Source organism: Scleropages formosus, chromosome 4 (assembly GCF_900964775.1).
Source record: "Scleropages formosus chromosome 4, fSclFor1.1, whole genome shotgun sequence".
Classification (NCBI taxonomy): Eukaryota; Metazoa; Chordata; class Actinopteri; order Osteoglossiformes; family Osteoglossidae; genus Scleropages; species Scleropages formosus.
The window spans coordinates 3,977,945-3,996,057 of NC_041809.1; the positions used below are offsets into that span (position 1 = coordinate 3,977,945).

Here is an 18,113-nt window from a genome sequence, read left to right on the forward strand (position 1 = left end):
GTTGAATGTATCTTAGTAATAATTATGCTGCTTCTTGAGATGCGAGTATCTTGCAAGTTATGGTCTTGCGGTTTTACACACATGAAAGTAATACCCAAAAGGAAATATTGTGTCTGAAGATCTCATTATGTCAAATCACGAGTCTGAAAAGTCTTTGTAGAATATTAAATATTTAATGAATTCTCAACATTATTTCTTTACATCAGTTCAGAAAGAAGTCTTTATAATGCAGATATCGTTGATACCAACCAGTATTTTGGCAAGATGAATGACAGAATGGTTCTTTTTTCACATGCTATAAATAAAGCACAACAAAATAACTGCCATCACACTGAGAAGAGAAACACATTTACTCTTCAGAGATACAGGCCAACATTCTATGAGACTTGATAACATGCAAGGACACAAAATTGGAAATGACCTCAAGTCTCTTCCATGAGCGGCCTCTCTTCCTTTAGGTTCAACAAAACACGACGTAAGACAGCTTGGTGCTCTGTTTGGTCAGTTTTGTTGTTGAATTAACATCCATCGGCATACAGAAATGAACCTTTAACCTTCAGACGCCCTCACACCCACCACAGAACAGGAGATAGCTGGACACAGTCAGACATGCACGTTGAGTGTTGATGCGGTAACGTTACATACAATGGAAACAAAGATGCCAGACAGTTGCCAGGTAGAAACCTGAGAGAGCACAGATTGAGAGACAACTTACTGGGGCTCCCAAATTCTGCAAAACTGGTCAAGACTGTGGTCTCACCTTTTTTCTAATGAAAAAATGTTAATTTTCCCAAATGCGCAATAATATCTGTGACGCTAACTTTTAAGATTTCAAGTTTAAAAATGGCCTTGATTGCTGTCACTTTACAGCCTTTGCAGCTGTTTTTGTGAAATCAAAACTGCACTTTTACTGGCACAACACTCCTAGATGTTCAGAAACAACCTTCGCGTATATTTTCCTTCTTAAAAACAGCAAGCACCTTTATACTTAACAGAAAAAGAGACAATTCTAAGCATGACTTGGGAATATTTTCTATTAAATATCCATTCTTGTGTAAAATATCCAAGTTGAATATTCATGGTCAGCGAGGCTCCTTGCCTCAAAATAACAGCATATTCATACATACACAGCTTTAAATATGGCAATATTACTAATGCACAGGGCAGTTTGAGGACCAGTGCCATTACAGTAAATTACAGTTTTATTAGTCTAATAAGCTCATACATTGTGGAACAATGAAACATGGTAGATTCACTGGAGCAACCCAAGCAATGACACCATAGTAAATCATTGTTTATTTTAGCGTTATCGGTATGTTTGAAATGGAAAGGCGTTGACGTAATTTCCACGACCTCTTATGAGTGGCTTGACAGTTCGTTCTGCTCGCTCTGGTCCTTATCGTAGATGTAGCAGCCGACCTCCCCGATATTAACCCCTTTTGGACCAAACAGGTATCCGTAGCATGGTACATGGCAGTAAGGTCGCCCCTCGTGCTGCAATTACAGGTGAAGAATACACTGTAAGTGCAATCAGTGCATGCGAACGCAGGACAAAATTTACCGACATGCTACTTTACTTTCAATTATCCGAGACCTTTGACGACATACGGTGTGAGGTGAGCATTCAAAGTTTCTCCCATTTTTTAAAAAACATTTATATTTTTTTACCTGACTGTTTTCCCAAAAGCAGCTTACAATTATTTACCAAATTCTAAAGCTGGGTAATCTTTACTGGTGTAACTTAGTGTAAATACCCTGCTCAGCAATAGCACAGCAGGAAAAGGGGTTTGAACCAAACACCTACCAGCTGCCCCACCAGAAGTATTTTGTCACCTTGTAACACAAGGCCATTGATAAAGTACTCAGCATAAACAACAGAGCTTCTTAAAATTCACTTTTAAACCATGCAGCACATACATGTCATTCATTGTTAGAAACTATGTGTTGAATGAATAAAACATATTATACAGTATTAATATTATGTTATGTGTTATTACAGCTGAACCAAACAGAAAATTGTACTGTTTCATTTATAATTGTACAAAATTTGCAGTTTTTGATATGAAAAAAGAAATGTTTTGGAATTGCATTACATAAACATAATTAAATCCATAAGAAAACGGAATGTCATTCCTAAACATAACCTGGTTCCTTGAGCGAGGTATTACTTTTCACGCGTCACCGTACAGTGGCGCCCCCTGTGGGAAAGCGCTCGCGCAGTACCTCGGCATGTCCACCAGGAGTCAGCGTTTTCCTGCACCTCTCGCACCGCAGGCAGGGCCGGTGCCAGTTCCGACCGAGCGACATCACCTTCTCCGCTGTGTGTTGGAAAAACACGGGAGTCGGTTCAGCAACCAGCGGCGGAGAGAAACGCTCAACGCGCCGAGCCCGCCGGCGTAATGACACGTGGATATGGCCGAGGGGGTGGGAAGGAAGTCGGTTCGAGCAGCCGGTCACGTGGGCGGTGCCTTTGAAAAGGCCACACGAAGTTTAAAATGAGGCCTGTCCTTTGCGAAAGCGTCACCCAATCCTATAAATAGAGGGGTTTATACAAAGGGGATGAACGCTACTCTCATGCGTCTTGCGTTGCCGAAATAGTCATTAACTCAAATTGTGCTTTTGCCTTGTTTGTCCTGCTGACATTCACTCAAAAAATTTGGAAGCATAACTGGAGTAGGAAAAGACACAATAATGCCTATTGCAAAGTGATGTATTCACAATAAGACAAACTGTTGATGTCTGGCATTGTGTGTGGTCTCTGAGAGAAGGGACCACACCTGATGAGGGTGGGGAGCACCTGGGGCGGGGGGGGGGGGCGCCTGGCGACGCGGCTCCTCGTGCTATAATTATGGTCAAAGGTGCGGAGGTGCGAACCCTGAGCAGGTGGAAATACACCACGCTCTGCCTGGGTGGGGGGGGGAGGACCGCATGGTCTTCAAAAACCCAAGAGAGACTTTTAAAAAAAGGTGTCACTTGTTGCAATACACTGAGCCTTGCAAACGTACAGCGCGCAGCACAAAGACGTACGCGTCCGCCCTCACGACTTTACGATGGCTTTAACCGCCGCCACGTCCAGCAGGGTCTTCTTTACCATAATAAATTGTGTTTGTTTTGCGCCGCTTTTCCATTAAGCTTGCAAATTTTGCGACCGCTCCTATATTTAGCAGGGGAGACTTTCTGTCTGTTTGGGAGAAATAAGCAGAGTGTTTTCAATCAAAACACTTTGGTGAAATGTAATTGGAACTGTATGAAAATATTGTGGTAACTTTCTGGAAGGTTCTGTAACGAAAAACGGGGGGGGAAAAAAAAAAAAAAAAAAAAAAACAGGCCAACCACGGTGACGGATCAGAAGCAGTCATTCCAAACCACTTCGTGCCCAGCCCTGAAATAGACTGCCGCTTTCTTTATCTGAGCCCCGGCGACGGGGACGGGTTCGAGAGCCCTCGTTGCCGATACGCGGTGGTAGAAATGAAAGAGGGCGTGGCGGCAGGGCGGGGAAGGGCGCGAGGCGTGGCGTTTCCTGGCTGCCGTCACGTAGGACCCGCTCCCTCCGCCAGAACTACAGGGAGCTGCTGCAAACAAGGCCTCTCAGAGTGAGCGATCTGACCCCCCCAGACCCCCGGTGAGAGAAAAGCTCCTTTTGTCCTGCCCGTTGAATGCCAGCCGTTTGGGAACCTGCTCCCAGAGTGCCGAGGGACGCGGCAGGAGGCTGGGGATGGGGATGGGGATGGGGATGGGGATGGGGATGGGGATGGGGATGGGGGGGGGGGGGGGGGGGGGGGGGGCATTTTCACAGCCAATTTTATACGCATCTCCCTTTGCCTTTTTATTTTTTAGAATTAAGTCCCCCCCCCCAGGTATCTGTAAGGACAGTCAAAGCGAGGAGTGAAGGAAGCCAAAGTGCGGATCTTGAAAGATGAAGTAAGGAAAAAACAAGAGGGCAGGAGAGGGGTTTGGAACAGGAAAAGCGGAGCGCACTTTCCACACGTGTGTGTGTGTGTGTGTGTGTGTGTGTGTGTGTGTGTGCGTTTGAACGCTTCGTCAGTACGAGGGCCTCCAACTAACATCTGTTACTCCAATATATCTGCGGCGCTTCCCGTCGGGTCGCCGGGGGGCATTGAAAAAGGGATGGATCTGAAGCGAGGGTGTTAACGTACGACGTACCAAGCGGATGAAATCGTGCGCTTACCAAAATACACCACTTTTCCACACCCTGGGCAGTGCGACGTCTCTCCGGCGAAGGTCTTGATGTAGGCGGGGGCCACTGGAAAAAGAAATGACTCTTTAGGCCTTTCACACTCGCGCGCCAGAATAAGTAGCCAAACTACACGCACGACGCCCGTGTAACGCCTGGGTGCGATTCCGAGAGGCGCGGTGTGTAAATATAGAGTGCTGCGCGCATTGCCGAGGTGCGTGTTTGAGCGCAACGTGCTCCGGTGAAGCGGACCCCCAGCAGCCTGGAGTCCAGACCTCCTCGCAGGAGAGGAACTCGACGCCTTTGGAGTCATTTTTATCCCATTGTATTTTCGACAACCGCAGAAAGAGTTGTTTTTAACCCAAGAGGGTCAGTGTATGAAAATGACAGTAGTCATAGATGCCACTTAGAGTTTTTATCATTTAGTCCAAAGAAATCCTACTTTCCAGCACTGGAAGCTCTTACTAATTCTCATTAATAGTTTGCGCACAAAGGAGGACAGGCTGATCGATGCTGATCAATACTGATCACATATTGCACTACTGAAATCATATACGGGGAAGTCTGGGGGCACTTAAAGGGATGAAGAGATTTAGTAAAAGTTGGCCACTAAGTGAGCCAACGTGCTCCAATCCCGCCAACAAACCTGCTCTTCCCCCATGATTAATAGGCTCTGAAAGGCATTTTTTTGTATCTCAAATACTAATCCCGACATATGAAAAGTTGCGGTTAAATACGCTCCCATTTAATGCTCTAAGTTTCTTTTGAAGGAAACTGTAATTGGAAATGAAAGGAGTTAAAATAGGATATATCCAAAACAACAAGAGCCCTTGGGCATCTAATATCATATTTCAAAAGGATTTCAACAGTTTTGAAGTTAAGGAAGAAGAAGCCGTAAAGCGATCATCACATCCCGAGCGCATCGCATTAAAGTCCAATTTCGCTGTCATCCGCTCTCAGCCCGAACCCCACCTACCAGAAACGCTCCTTTTTTACTCTCTGCTTGTTGTTGCAAAGGGGCCGGGTTCGGGCCGGTCTCCTCGCCGGTCGGAAAAGGCTCATTAAAAGGAGCGTTTCAGGAAGCGCGATTAAAGGCTGCCCATTAAAATTCCTCCCCGGCGGAACGCTGCGGCCTCTCGCTCGCGTTCAGCCGAACACTCGAGCCTTCGCGGCGCAGCAACGCTTCCGTTTTAGGCTCCGAGCGGCGGAGGTGCACCTCGGGTCCTGCCGGACGGACCGTGACCTCGGCGTCGGTCTGTTGGCCCCGGATAGCGGTCGACGGTCCAGACTGCTCACGGTGCGGAATGCGGTGCAGCACTGCGAGTTCCCGCTAAGCTCTCAAGGGGACGAGACGCGGTCTGACACGCTGTAATACATATTAACCACGGAGATCTGAGCACGGGATAAAGGCAGCTTCGGAATTTTAATGGCTTGGCTTTCACACCAGTGGGCAAGGAGGACAAATAATTTTCAGATTCTGTCTGACGCACCCAAAGCCTCCCCCGCAGATTCGGTGAAAACGTAGAAGCTGTACAAATTCAGCGTAGCCGCCGGACTTGAAGGACCCAGGTTCGACTCCCACCCCTCTCGTAGTTCCATTGACCAAGGTTCTTACCCTGAACCGATACAGTAAAAATGTCCCTGCTGTACAAGTGGGTAATGCGTTGTTATAAGTATGTGAGCGTACAAACCCAACGTTGTGAGTGTCTTTGGATAAAAGCATCACATAGCGTAAATAAATAAATGTACATTTAAGGCCAGCACTGATGCGGAGAGATGTTTCCACACCTTTGGGCTGCTGCCGAGTTATCTGGGAAGCGGTCCAGGGTGTGGTGGGAGACCCGTCCGAAGGGCTGTCCGAGGACCTGTTGCTCGGGGTTGTAGGGGGGGTGTCGTAGATGTAAGAACCCGCGCCCCCGATGTTGACACCTGTAGAGAGAGAGAACGCAATGCTGTAGAGCCTTGGCACCGAACAGGACCCACCTCACCAGCTGATGATGCAGCCACATCCTTGGCCAAGAAATGCCGACTAAGCAATTCCTGTCGCTCTTCCAATTATAATTGGCAGGTCTTTGTCAAAGTGCTTCGTGCCAAACCCTAACCGTAACCCCTGACCCTGCGACCTCCATCCGTGACAAATATTTTTTGTCTGTTGTAACTGGCATCTCCGCTAGAGAGGACACGGAGGAGGCGGAGCCTGTCCTTTCAAACGGGATGGCATGCAACGTGTGGGGAGGAAAGTATTTCACAGCCGCGTGGTTTGGCACATGCTAAACCCCCACTGTTTACTCAGTCCCGTTTAAAACATGAGAGGCCGACCGAACTGAGCCCAGCAGAAAAACTGAATGTTTAGCTTCATCCCAGCCTTGCGGGACACCCGAGGTTCAAGTGATTTCTGGCATTTTTATTAGTACTGTACACTTACCATATCCACAGGGGGCAGGTTAGTTAAAGGATGGTAATTTGCCTAATTTGCCCACATTACACAGACGCATGATGACCAATTTCCAGTATGAATATTGTCTTCAGTTGACAGACACTTATTTAAACCCCAGGATGGTGATCTTCTTAATTTAGTGGACCCCCTTTGTGAATATATCACCGTTTTATTGAACCTGAAAAGGAGGAATTAAATGGCATCTGGGAATAGTCCAATTAAATCTTTAGTAGATAAAAAAACAAAAATACACAGAGAGGCCTCAACTTGGACAAAGCCGCTTTAATGAAGTCTTGTTGTCCTACTTAATTTTTGTCCGTCTTAGAGTTAAGGTAGACCAGTCACCATTCAGCTACAATAATGCTTTTTTTTTTTTTTTTTTGCAAGAATTAAGATTTTTCAGTAATTTTGCTAAACGCTGGATCACGAATTTTAAGGACCTTCTGCTATTAGCAGTGCTGTAAAGACCACAACAGCTCTGGATGGGATGAACACAAAGCGTGTGTGGCCTTTAATTGAAGGTTTGCATTTCTTCACAACAGTTAATCTTCCTTCAAATCCAGGGCTGTCTGTTGTACAGGATCTGCACTCTTGTTTTGTCTTGACGCACAGACTGAAAACACCCCAGCAAGTGTCTTCAGACTTGTTGGGCTCCATATGTTGTATTACAAAGTTATTTAAATTTAACATGACATTTCACTGCTCTTCGCATCTGGATTTCAGGTGTAAGGGAATGAGAATCACAACTTCTTGCTTAGACAGTAGCACTTATGATAAGCAGTTTACCCCTTTATAAGGCTGGGTATTTTACTGTAGTAACTCAGGGTAAGTACCTTGCTCAAGGTCAATACAGCATTACAGTATGAATTAAAGCAGCAACTTTCATGTCAAGGGTGATGCCTGTGATACCTTAATTGCTGTGCGTCCAAGTTAGTAAAAAAAGATCTGGCTCACAATATCTAATTTAACTGTTATTACAATAACTATTTAGTTGGTGAAGGAACAGTTGACTAGGGGACAGATTACCCTAAAGTTCAGTAGCTATTTACTGATCATTTCAATAAATAATAAAATAAAAATAACTGAATGGCACAAATGCGCCGCATATATGTATTTTTTTAGCCGAAGAAACTTCTTACGTATATCATTTAATGTGGTTTGTAATGTGGTGCATTTTTTTGGGTGCGTTCTTAAACTTCGTAACTAGTCTAGTATTGGTCATGTAATGATCTCACATGAGAAAAGACACTATTTTGTTCCTTCAATCTGCTTTGTCTTCCTGAGACCGAGCCATTGAAGTAAATGGACACGTCCACTCTAGAGGACAAAGCTTTTTTAAGCGTATCCCCCAAACTGCTCATCTTGCAATGCTGAGTCCTAATGTGCTCTACAGAGGACATTCTATAGTTTTAAATGATACCACGTGAACAGCTTATCACAAATCACGGTAATATATCCAGAAACCCTTTTTTGCTGGGTCTCAGGTGGCGACAGTTTACGCTTGCAATATTACTGTTCTTCTGCCTGTCCAACACTTAGCTGTTTGCCTGAATGGTGCTGATTCATTTGGATTTATGTTTAAAATCAGATATCCAGGAGGGAAACCTTCGCTCTACCCCTGGGTGCATGAGTAGAACCAAGGGGCATACCGAACGATTCGCAGTGCCCGGCCAAATCACATCGCTTTGTCACATCGATTTACTGGCAGCAACGCTGATTTTTTCACCCATGTTCATTTCAGTGATCGCACAAGTGAGTTTTTAGGCCATGGCTGGTAATTGAATGGGCCATAAATGTTGACCAGTTTTTCCACTGCTGGTGGATTTAGATTATTATGCTTCTAAGCCAAAGGTTGAAAACTGCAGAGAAAGTTGTGCTTACCTTTTGGCCCAAAAAGGGTTGCATAGCATGGTTGGTGACAATATGGCATTCCATCATGCTGGAAAAAAGAAAGATAGAGCAATCTTCATACATGTGAAACATGATACGTGTACAGAAGAAGCACTCATTTCGATTATTATTCTACTCTCTATAAGAAGTCAGTGGATTTTGCATGCAAAGGTAAATATGAACAAGACAGATATTAATGTACATGCTTTACACTGTAACTCCATATACAGTTCCTTGCATTCCAACTATACGCATAAGCATTTTGTTAAAATTATCGAGGAATTTGACAAAAGTGGTGCTCCTGCAGCTGCAGTTCAGACTATTGGTCACTTGCAGTCTCTCTGTCGAGCATCATTTCACATTTTTAGCTTATCGTCGCTAAAAGACAAGGCCTCCAGCATCACCGACCTGTCCGTTCGACTTTCGGGGTTTGCCTTCTTTTAGAAAGTGACAGAACTCCAAGGAAAACGCAGCCAGAATTCCTTTCAAACACTTCCTTTTTCCCTCCCTTATTTTTAGCAAACAGCTACCATATGTGCTCCCTCACATTCCATGCCATGAAAGGGAAATAGAATAATATTTATGTGGCAAAAAGTGGTCTCGGAAAACAATCTAGGGAGGAAGGGGTCGGGATTTTGACCGAGCTGTAAAGCCTCCTCCAATCACCTCCAGTCACCAGGGGCTTTGGCAGCATAGTAGTTAAAGACACATACTTGGAACCTGCTTGACTTTTTTTATAATCTTGTTGCATATAATATAAAGAAGGTATCATCACGGTAGTCCAGGAAGCGGAAGGCAGGGGACACTGCTAATGAAAAATCCTTATGGAACCTTATCCTTATGGTACGATTTTCATTGTGTGGGCCCATGCAAAATTAATAGCATTCCTCTCTACTGGTATTTACTGTGGCATTCACTCCCCACCCATAACCTGACTCCGAGGGAGTGATGAGCACTGCAAAACCAAACTCGCTTCTAGTTTAACATCCAAATGTTTTTTGCCTGTGTCCTATTCTTTTTTCAACTTTAGTTGCCTCCCAAAAGGTATGCTTTTCTATTTACGCTCCATTAAGTTCATCATCTGGATTTTCCTGCAGATACACCGCTGGTCAAGTCTTCGCTTCCAGAATATCCAGCATAAATAGGTCTGCAAAGCCAAGGTCCATCAGCTCCATCTGACTGGAGGACCATCCCTGTAGCCCCCTGTGGGCATTCTACCACGGCTCACAGAGACAGGAGCGGAAGCACAGACCCGTCCCTGGGCCCCGCACGAGCCCATTGCCTTGGAGAAATGGGACTGCTCCTCTTCAAGGAGATACAGCTACCATTTCAAGTATGACAGGGGCTGTGCGTAACAATGTGAAGAGCTTCACCGCCTCCCCAATCCCTAGAGGAAAAAGCAGAAGCCAGAGTACCATACCTCCTGATTAAGGGGGGGTGGGTAAAAGCAGCCTTTCTCTGGTGCTCTACTTTCCCACAAAGGTTATCAGAAGGACGTTCTAGCCGATACGTCTCTGTGGAATCGCATACTTATGCTTCCCAGATGCCCGAGCAGCTGTCTTTTTCACTCTTGAAAGGTATGCTGTGTCCTTTACCCGAAAAAATCAAAACATGTCTGTTAACACCTATTTAAAGTCCGCCATCAAGAATGCCAATATTTTCCAGATAGCCTTCCAGGTCAATGAAGGGAGCCCGGCGTTTACTGATGGACAGAACCTTACTCGTTCCGTCCTGCATTATTACTTTGGAAGCACGTTAAAAGCATATTAAATGTGACGAGTGAGCGGTCGCCTTTGCTCACCCTCGCACTGGAAGAAACAAAAGGTTCGACCTTCGGCACGCGAAATCTGGAACTGGCCCACCAGCAGGAAATCGCCCGGACACGCCACCATCTCACCCGGAGCCGCGCCAGGGTTGCGTACGGCCTCGGTGGGACACTCGACGGGCCGTCGGAGACGCTCGCCGTCAGGGATGCTTTACGTGGCGCCGCACCTTTGGACAAAGCCGACGGGGACCTCGTTTCCCCGGGCGGGTTGACTATACACGGGCACGGTAGGAATTACACAAGAGGGCACCTCAACACTTGACTTTCTAACATTCAGAAGGTGTTCCATCCTTTGAAATACCGTGGTTAATTAGCAATCCGTCGCACTCTTCGCTTCCTCTCTTAACCATTTCGGCACTTAATCATCTACATTTACATGTATTCATTTGGCCGACACTTTTCTCCAAAGCGACGTACATCTCATAGACAATACAATGTGTTCATTACATTAGCAGATAGCACCATAGGAACCGATGTTCATCACACGAGTAGCTGCATAAAGCTTTATCGGAATATCCACGATTCCTGATCACCTTCTTAGTAATATTTTTTTTTTTTGAGATGCATATAAACATTTACGTTACATTACAGGAGTGGCTACGTAAAGGTTTCTCTGGGCATCATCCTAAAGTTATAGTGCATGAACATTTACTGAGATTCAGCAGTTCTGAGTGAGAGGGGGAGGCCGTTCCACCACAAGGGATCAGGAATCGAATCAGGAACGCTGAACTGTGTTTTCTCCGTCCCAGTCATCCTTATCCAGCAGCCCCCGCTCAGCATGGACAGTGATTGCTCTGCTTCCACCAATACTTGACTCCTCTTTAGGTACAGCTAAAAAAAAAAAAAAGGGCCCAGTTCCAAATGCAGGTCTGGCTCCGTATCTCTGAAAGGCGCCAGGGTATTTAAAAAAAAAAAAAAAAAAAAAAAACTCTTTTCCACCAGCTATTATTTTACACTGACAAACGTCTCGCTATGAAATATACCCCCCCGCCACAGTCTTCTTACAAATAAAAAGCCCACTTTGTCCAGTCGGACAAGGTCCACTTTGTCCAGCCAGGGTCACAGGTACCCTCAAAAGGACCTCCGCTGTCTTTCAGCTCAAAGACGCTCTTGTTTCTCCCGGTATAAGGGCGGCCCGTGATGTTGAAAGGGGACAACTGCAGGTACTCTGAAACCTTCCCAGTTGGGTCCAAATGAAAGCACCAGTAGCTGAGAAATAAGTGAGGATAAAAAGCGGCTTGATCTTTTTTTTCTTCCCCCCCGTGAGCGCACCGCAGTGCCCGGCTGTGCTCGGCTCCACGAAGAGCCCCTCGCTGTCCGTGGGAAGGAGCTGCGACGCTCAACGCGCACTTCCGAGCATCGAAGCAGCACCATCTCCGTGCTTCACATGACCCCCCCGCCCCGCATTCCTCAGCCCTCATCCGACACCTATCGCGCTTCCACGTGCGTTTGCTAATCCGTGCAATTAGTCGCGATCACCTGAGATAAGTGTGACTGCAGAAGATCTGCTGGAGCTGCCAAACATCTGACAGGAGGGCAGCAGGAGCCGGTCATTCATTCCCTCAGCACGGGCAGGAGTTTTCCCTCCGCAGCCGCCGCCGTTCCACATGTGTTTTTAACCGCTATGTTTAATTTCCTCTCGCGGTTCTGCCGGTCGACTCGTACCATGCGATACTCTGCCCGCGCGTCTGCAGGACAGCAGCCCTAACGAGAAGCAGGCTCAACCGTAGCCGTGCATCGTTAAATCATGAACCGGCGGAATCGGGACCGGCTTCCCGCAAGACCGGCCCTCGCTCGTACCCAGGGGAAGTGGCGTCTCGCTGGGTGGGGGCAGCAGCAGAAGGCCTGGATCCTTAACGTGAGCGTTGGGGACCGGCGAGCCGGAGGAGTGCCCCGGCATGCTTCGGGGACTGGTCCCATCAGGTAAAGACCGGCTGCTGAGAGGCACCGGTATGGAGCCATCATAAAGCAGTGTCTTGCTCACACACCAGGATGAAGCACCCAAGCAGCTCCAGAATGTGTGGAAACCATCTTCAAACAAAAATAATAACGGGTCACGAGGGAAAATACTTTTTACACTAAACTCCCAGTTGTGTGTGTGTGTGTGTGTGCCATTTCAGTTGAGAGATGGTGATAACCATTTCATTCGTTGTCCTAAAACAGGTAGCTACTTATGTTAATGCAGGATGAAAAATTTGGATATTTTTAGTTATGTGATCACAAGGCCATTTGCAACCCCCTCGGCCAACGGGTCAATCCAAAAAGGTCGAAAATTAACCCGGGTCCAGGCGTGGGAGACGACGGGACAGACTAAGCGTTGCTCCCGTCGCGAAATGGAAATGTCGCTGCGACTGGGTCACTTGGCGATGTCGAGTTTTTCTCGCCAGCAAAAAATACTGAGCAGAAAAAGATCTGCTCGCAGTTTTAAGTTTAAATCTGAGCGTCAGAAAAACAAGAAACCGACCCAAAAAAAAAAAGGTGATACGGAACACACGTCCACCATCGGCCCCCAAACGACGGACATTAACGTAACCGAAGCGTCCGTGCGTGATATAGCATGTTAAAAATCACGGCAAGAGCTCAGAAAAGACTGCGTGAACTCCTCCTTACGTCAGATTCGCGATCGCCGCGCTGTCGGCTGAACTGTAATTTACTCGATCGTAAAAAAGAGGGACGGCAAAAAAGAAAAAAAAAAAAACGGCGCAATGGAAACTCTCCCAGCTACCAGCGCGGAGCCGCAAACTGGAGCTCTCCACATATCGTCCGTTTTTGCCCGCCGCTCGTAAGGCTCCTTTTTCCGGCTCCGATTTTATTATTTTCACGTAATAATTTAGCTGATGCCCGCATTCAACATGACGTACGTCAACACTAACCTTATACGCCGACCGTAACCGCAAACTTGACCCGGCATCCAAGTTGACTGCATGTGTCCTTAACCGCTCTGCCACCTACTGCCCCCCATGTCAAGCTGCTAAAACGCTAACTAATTGAGCAAACAAGTGCAGTTACTGTTTTATATCCTCTGTTTCTAACAGTTACATTAAGGGCAGAGATCAGTTCCCGGGTTCTGAACTTCCTCCCTTGTTGGAGAGCACTTACTTTTTACAGTTTCATTCTTATTTATGATAATTATGATTGACCATTTCATTATGCTTCATTACATTATTCGCTGTATGGTATTCGTCTTGATGCCTTTCGTCTGTTTTACCCCAGTATATTCTACTTGTATACCGTTTCTTTCTTCTGGTTCATGGAGGCCCGTGATACAACCTGCTAGAGAAGTTTCTAGAAGAAAGCACCACCGCTTCCAGTACATTCCACGTAATCGGGCCTGGATGCAGGAGAGACCTGGGATGGTCTTCGTTTTTGGTACAAGCGTATGAGCAAGCGTAGAGGAGCACAGAAGGACGGGAAAAGGGACGCGACCGTTTCTCGGTCAGATTGTCGGATAAACACCAGTTCCGACAACCACGCCTAACGGGAGGGACGAACGCTGACGGACCCCTCCTCTCGTGAGCGTCTCGGGAGACGTCGCACGCCCGGAGGAGGGCGCCATCGCCCGGTGTCTTCCACGCCTGCAGGCATCTGGCGGACCAGCGAGAGGGCGAGGAAACCTTAACCGCCTCAGCCCCTCTTCGCACACGTAGGATTTGCTCGACCCTGAAGTCCTGCCGCACGACTGGCTGATGTACCCATCGCCAGCGGGGAGCAGATTCGACTGCATCCTCACGCCGTGTGGGATGCGCGGAAGCGCTACGGCACGTTTAGAGCCACGTCGACGCAGCGCCTTCACACGCTCCCGACTCCCTGGGAAAACCGCGCCGGGGTCGTGTGTCTCCGGCGTCTCCTTACCTCGGCGTGGCCACCCGCCGACAGGGTCCGGTTACAGCGTTCGCATTTCAGGCAGAAGCGATGCCAGTTCTTCCCGAGGGAGCTCACCTTCTCGGCTGCAAATCACAGGTAGAGAAAGGGGGTTGGGGAGGAGCCAGGGAGGGGGCGTCAGTCCTGCATTCGCGGGGGGGGGGGAGGGCCGTGCCGAAAGCCGATCAGAAGCAACCCGCGCTACGGTAAAACCGGGCCAGGCCGTTTGGACCCCAACATGCTGGAAACCAGTGGCGCTCATTTGCATATTCATTAATGGGATGGCAGTGCAGTACAACTGAGCTGCTTCCATCGTAGAGGCCGGAGAAGAGGTTCTGTCAACACGCCGACCGTCTCCTTCCCGTCACGTTGCGCCGTCTGTCTCCAGGGGCAGTTGAGACGCATTTAACATTTTTTTTTTTTTTTTTTATGTAAACGCACAAAACATTTCCCCGGCGCGCGTTTATCTCGGCAGCATCGGGAAGGCCGAAAACCAGCGGGGCCGTCGCCTTTCCGGGCTTCTCGGAGCTCAGCCTCGCGGAATCTGTGCTCGATCGGGTTACGCGGGCGTATCGGGTTCGAGCGGACGCTGCCGCGGTCCCCGCTGCTCCGAGGAGCAGGTGATGAGCGTTACGCCGGGCGTGCGGGCCCAGGCCCGCGTGCTCCTGGACGCCCGACGAAGAGCCGCTCCGGCTGCTTTAGGGCAACTGAAGGAATTTGTGGGAGGTCCTTCCTAAACACTAGAATAAATCCCATTATTTTTCCTACTGCTGTGGATAATCCACAGTTCATACACCCCAAAATCATGGCATCACCTTTCAAGAATTCACTGTTTCAACACCCAAGCAGTTTCACCGGGGGTTCGCTCGTTACGCACCGCGGTAAACTGTCCCAGAGCTAATTTTATGCAGCCTATTTTTAGCACCGTCGGGAACTCGAAGTACTTCGTGCCGCTCTGACAACATCTGGTTACGTCAGCTTAGACACCTGAGCTTTCGCCAGGCGATGACCACATCTGGAATTATTTGCAGTGGTGTGATGATGCTGCCGTGAGGCGTGCGGGACAGTCGTGCCGGAGCAGCTCGGGAACACACCTCCAGGACACCTACGTACACCATCCCGGAAGAGGCCGGTATAGATATTGTCCTAATAAAAGCCAGAGCTCCGTCGCTCTCGCGCGCAGGACAACAGAGGCATCATGGGAACCCTGGGCGGCTGATCGTAAAAGTCACTGCCGTAGCCGGGAAGGACTGCGGCGTTGCTCTTTTTCCAGAGCTCTCCTCCAAATTCAACAAACAACGTAAAAGAAATAAACGGAGTAGAACCGAAAGACGGCGCGCGTCCAGGGGGTTCGTTCGCTCGCCGGAACAGCCACGCAGGGGGTAATTAGCTCCGCTGTCAGCACCGCTGCTTCCGCCTGACCCGTGTCTTCGCGCCTGCCGGACAGGTGTCGGGACGCCAATCACATTTCGGCGTCGCTCGGTGACCCACGATGACACCGGCTGCCCTTTCGCTGGCGTCTCCACTGCAAACCCGCGGGGGATTTTTCTTAAAGGGACAAAACGCACCGCGGACGAAAAGAGATATTTGTGTTGGATCGCGTCCGGTCCGGCATCTTCTCTAGTCTATCGTTTTCTCTGTGGACGTCCACTTGAGGGCCCAGATTTTCACTTGCCGCTGAGAAAGGGCGGAGGGGTCCAAGGAGTCGATTCCTTACGTGAACAAACAGGACGAACGTTCAACGTTCTGCTGCTAATTTTCTATCTCGGAAAACAATGTGCAGTGCTGTGAATCCATAAAAGTCCGTCAGGAGCCCTAACCCAACCCAACCTTAACCCTAACCCAGATGTGCACGGAGACAGGCCATCGCTGTGAAATAAATTCCATCGGTGGCACGGCGCACAGCGATTAGCGCTGCTGTCTCTCAGCCCCTGGTGGTGCGAGAGAACGCGGGTTCGACCCCCGCTCAGTCCGTGTGGAGTTTGTATGTTCTTCCCGTGTCTGCGTGGGTTTCCTCTGGGTGCTCTGGTTTCCTCCCACAGTCCAAAGACATGTTGTTCAGGTTAAGTAGTGTATCTAGCAGTGTAAGTCATCTTGGTGAATAAATTGTGTTGGCTAGTAACACTACATAGAGTTCATTGGAAGTCGCTTCGGAGAAAAGTGGAAATTCCAGAAAACACCAATAAAGAAGTACACAGCAGGATCGTTGAGGGACGAGAACATTTTATACAGCTTATTGTCTATTTATTATACGGCTTGCGGTGTTTTCAAAGGCAGTTTTTACGAGACGCTCCACGCTGAAGCTCGTGCGAACAGTTGTCTTCCGTAGAGCCGTTCGTTTAACGAGCCGCGCAGTTCGATAGACGGCGATGAACTGAACTCCAGACACGTCACGCCTAAGCGAACGCGTTTATACCTCTTTTTGCCGAGAGGACGGCGACCGAAGCGTGCGGAAGCGAACGAGTGACGAGAGCGAACGCTTCGTCTGCGATTCCCGCCTCTGGTCACGGTCACCCAAACTAACGGGCCTTCCGTTCCTCCACGCAAATTGTGGCCCGGAAAAAAGGTTCTCGCACTTCGCATATACGAGCTCTAATGTAGAGGAGGTGGTCGAGAGGACGGAGCAACAAATAGTGACACGCGGGCAGCAGCCGTTGGACACGCGTCGGACAACTGAGGCGGAGACGGAACCGTAAGACGTCAGCCGTGGAGACGGAGACTCCGGATCGCGTCCCCGTCACGCTCCTCTGCGTTCGCATCCCGGTCGAGCCGCGAGACGCCGACGCCGACGCCGACGCGGCGGCTTGGGCTCGGGTTTGGACCCGATCGCCGCTGCGAACGTCCCCGCTCCTCGGAAGGTCCGGCGGAGCGATAAGCGTCCCCGCCCGCCGCGGGTGTCGCCGTGTCCTCGGGAACAATGCGGGGACCGGCCTCAATGGGTCCTGTCACAGCATCCCTGGCAGCCACAACGGGAGCGGCGAGCCGTGCCGAGGGCCTTACGTAACCCCTGCGTCTCCTGTCCATCTGGAGCCGTCCAGGAGGAATACAGATGAGCCGCCCGAGTGCCGGAGCGCAGCGTCCACAGTAGCCAGAGGAGACAGTCAAGTGATACAAATGACACACACACACACACACACACACACACTCTTGTGGTATTTCTGTAACAATGTATCTCTCTCTCTCTCACACACACACACACACACACACACACACACACACACACACTCTCTTTATGGTATTCCTATAACAATGTATTACTCACACACACTCTTTGTGGTATTTCTGTAACAATGTACCCCACACACACACACACTCTTTATGGTAGTGCTGTAACAAAGTATCTCTCTCACACACACACACACACACATACACACACACACACTCTTAATGGTATTCTTGTAACAATGTATCTCACACAGACACAGCCCTGTTGAAATATAGAGGCGCTGCACGGTATATTTTACCAGAGTCCAACGTTTTCAAGAAACTCGCACAAAGAGCCATTAGACGCTTAAAAGGTCCTTATTAAATATCATCATGCCGAATGAATTAATATCAATATTTCTCTTTGTTTGCGCGCGGCGGCTCGGGAAGGAGCGCAGTTGTTCAGCCTGTGGTGTCGGTCCTGCGGCTCCAGACCACCAGTCAGTGCACGTGAGCGCTTGGGTGCCGCTCGATCGGGACCACACTACTTTACCCTGCTTACCCTAGTAGTTACCCTAGTTACCCTGGTCGTCACCGCGCGGTCGGGACGGTAAAGGGAGAGAGAAACTCACCGAAGAACACGGGCTTCTCGCATCTCGGGCACTTGGAAGTCATCGCGCTCCAATGCAGCCAATGCTCGTGCACGTCAACGCTCGTCCCCGAAAGTAAAGCGCGCCTCGAACCTTGGATCGTCCGCTCGT

At 48.7% G+C, this 18,113-nt stretch overlaps 1 protein-coding gene across 1 annotated transcript; it reads right to left on the reverse strand.

Moving 5' to 3' along the window:
• Nucleotides 1–235: 235 nt before the first annotated feature.
• Nucleotides 236–18,113, reverse strand: crip3 (cysteine-rich protein 3). The gene is made up of 7 exons (XM_018740091.2): nucleotides 17,985–18,113; nucleotides 14,200–14,294; nucleotides 8,514–8,571; nucleotides 5,984–6,124; nucleotides 4,190–4,264; nucleotides 2,224–2,318; nucleotides 236–1,494 (listed from the first exon to the last, which is right to left on the reverse strand). Exons 1-7 carry the CDS (start codon nucleotides 18,025–18,027, stop codon nucleotides 1,357–1,359), a joined length of 645 nt encoding a protein of 214 aa, XP_018595607.1. The 5' UTR covers nucleotides 18,028–18,113; the 3' UTR covers nucleotides 236–1,356.